This window comes from Lutra lutra, chromosome 2 (genome assembly GCF_902655055.1).
Source record: "Lutra lutra chromosome 2, mLutLut1.2, whole genome shotgun sequence".
In the NCBI taxonomy this organism is placed as follows: domain Eukaryota; kingdom Metazoa; phylum Chordata; class Mammalia; order Carnivora; family Mustelidae; genus Lutra; species Lutra lutra.
Genome location: NC_062279.1, coordinates 74,464,426 through 74,466,409, shown reverse-complemented (window position 1 = coordinate 74,466,409; position 1,984 = coordinate 74,464,426). Strand labels below are relative to the sequence as shown.

The following is a 1,984-nucleotide window of genomic DNA, read 5'->3' as shown; positions in this document are numbered from 1 at the left end:
GGATCTTGAGCGATAGAGAGCCAAGCTTTACTAAAGGACATACTACCTTACTCACCACCTTTCTTCACGGCTCAATGGAGTTTATGACAGCCCTGGCAGACCTCCAAACAGGGGCTAGCTGTCCCATCTGTCTAGACTACTTGAAAGAGCCAGTGACCATCAACTGTGGGCACAACTTCTGTCTCTCCTGCATCAGTATGTTCTGGAAGGATCTAAATGGTACTTTCCCCTGCCCCTTTTGCCGTTACTGCTCTCCAGAAAGGAAATTCACAAACAATCCCCAATTGGGCAATTTGATTGAAATTGCTAAGCTACTACGGGTAAGAAGAAGCAAGAGGAAGAGGAAGGAAGAGAAGCTTATATGTGAAAAACATAATCAGGTTTTGACATTTTTCTGTCAGAAGGACCTAGAAGTTTTATGTCCACAGTGTAGTTTCTCTACTGATCACCGGAGTCACTATATTTGGCCCATAGAGAAGGCTGCTCCTTATCATAGGAAAAGATTGCAGAATTGCATTGAACCATGGAAGGAGAGAGTAGAACAAGTTGAAAAGGTGATAACTATGCAAAGCAGAAAATCATTGGAACTGAAGAAGAAGGTACAGTGTAGGAGGGAAGAAATAAAGTCTGAATTTGAACAAATTTTGTTGTTTCTCAAAAATGAGCAAGAGATGGTTCTTCGGCAATTACAAGATGAAGAAATGGATATTTTAACAAAACTAAATGAAAACCTAACAACATTTTCAAGTCATCTTTCCACATTAAAACATCTATCAAAGGAGATAGAGGGTAAATCTACTAAATCAGAGCTGGAATTACTGACAGATGTTAAAAGTATCTACCATAGGTATAAAACCTTAAAGGCCCCTGAGCCTTTTTCATTCCAATTAAAGGAATATGGTTACCATCTTGCTCCACAATATTCTGGCCTAAATAAAATTATCAACAGATTTCAGGTGGATCTAATTCTCGATCCTGAAACAGCACATCGTAAGCTTATTGTCTCAGAAGATAGAAAAACTGTCCAATATGGAAATAAAAGGCATAACTTACCTCATAACCCAAGGAGGTTCTATCTCTGTCCAGCTGTTCTGGGTTCTAGGGGTTATGATTCTGGCAGGCAGTATTGGGAGGTGAAAGTGAAAGATAAGCCTGAATGGATCGTGGGTGTCTGTAAAGACTCTCTTCCCAGAAGGAGAAAGAAGCAACCAATTCTAGCACAGGATGGATTATGGGGTGTTGGACGATGTAGTCAGAGTAATTATATTGCACTGGGTCCTAAAAAAATTAATCTTCTGCCAAAAGTAATACCTAGAAAAATCGGCATTTTTTTAGACTGTGAATTGTGTGAGATTTCTTTTTATAATTTGAGTGATAGATCCCTTCTCTATATCTTTAACTATTATTTTACAGAAATACTTTGGCCTTATTTCTATACTGGAACTGACTCAAAGCCTCTTAAAATCTGTACAGTGACAGATTCTGAATGATGAATTATTATAAAACTCTTACTTTCGTTGTTTGTTTGTTTCAGGTGGTGGATAAAACTAAGCCAATGAATGTAGTCTCAACAGTTCTGTTGTGGTTTTTGTTGTTGACTTTTTGCTTTAGTTTTGTTTTAGTTTTAGTTTTCCCTTTAAACAACCAGAATGATTTTATCTTCATTTCAGCAGCTTCTAAAAAAAATACAATTATAGGGTACTTGGCTGGCTCAGCCAGTACTACTTGCAATTCTTGATCTCAGGTTGTGAGTTTGAGCCCACGTTGCGGGTAGAGTTTACTTTTTCTTTTAAATGTGGTTATAATGAGACAGAAGAAAGAAAAATTAAGGAGTTGATGCCCATTTGCGGTTGCACCAAAAGCCATAAGATTCTTAGGAATAGACCTAACCATAGAGATAAAGGATCTTTACTCAGAAAACTACAGAACCCTCATAAAAGAAATTGAAGAAGACACAAAGAAGTGGAAAAATGTTCCATGATAA

General features: G+C 37.6%; 1 protein-coding gene across 1 annotated transcript; it reads left to right on the top strand.

The window, feature by feature from the left end:
- On the top strand, positions 1-1,490 carry LOC125094249 (tripartite motif-containing protein 60-like). The gene has a single exon (XM_047719909.1). The coding sequence runs from the start codon at positions 75-77 to the stop codon at positions 1,488-1,490; it is 1,416 nt and encodes a 471-aa protein (XP_047575865.1). The 5' UTR covers positions 1-74.
- Positions 1,491-1,984: the final 494 nt, after the last annotated feature.

What these genes read in the sequence shown, in the direction of transcription:
- LOC125094249 (XM_047719909.1), top strand. Translation starts at nt 75, where the DNA reads ATGGAGTTTATGACAGCCCTGGCAGACCTCCAAACAGGGGCTAGCTGT.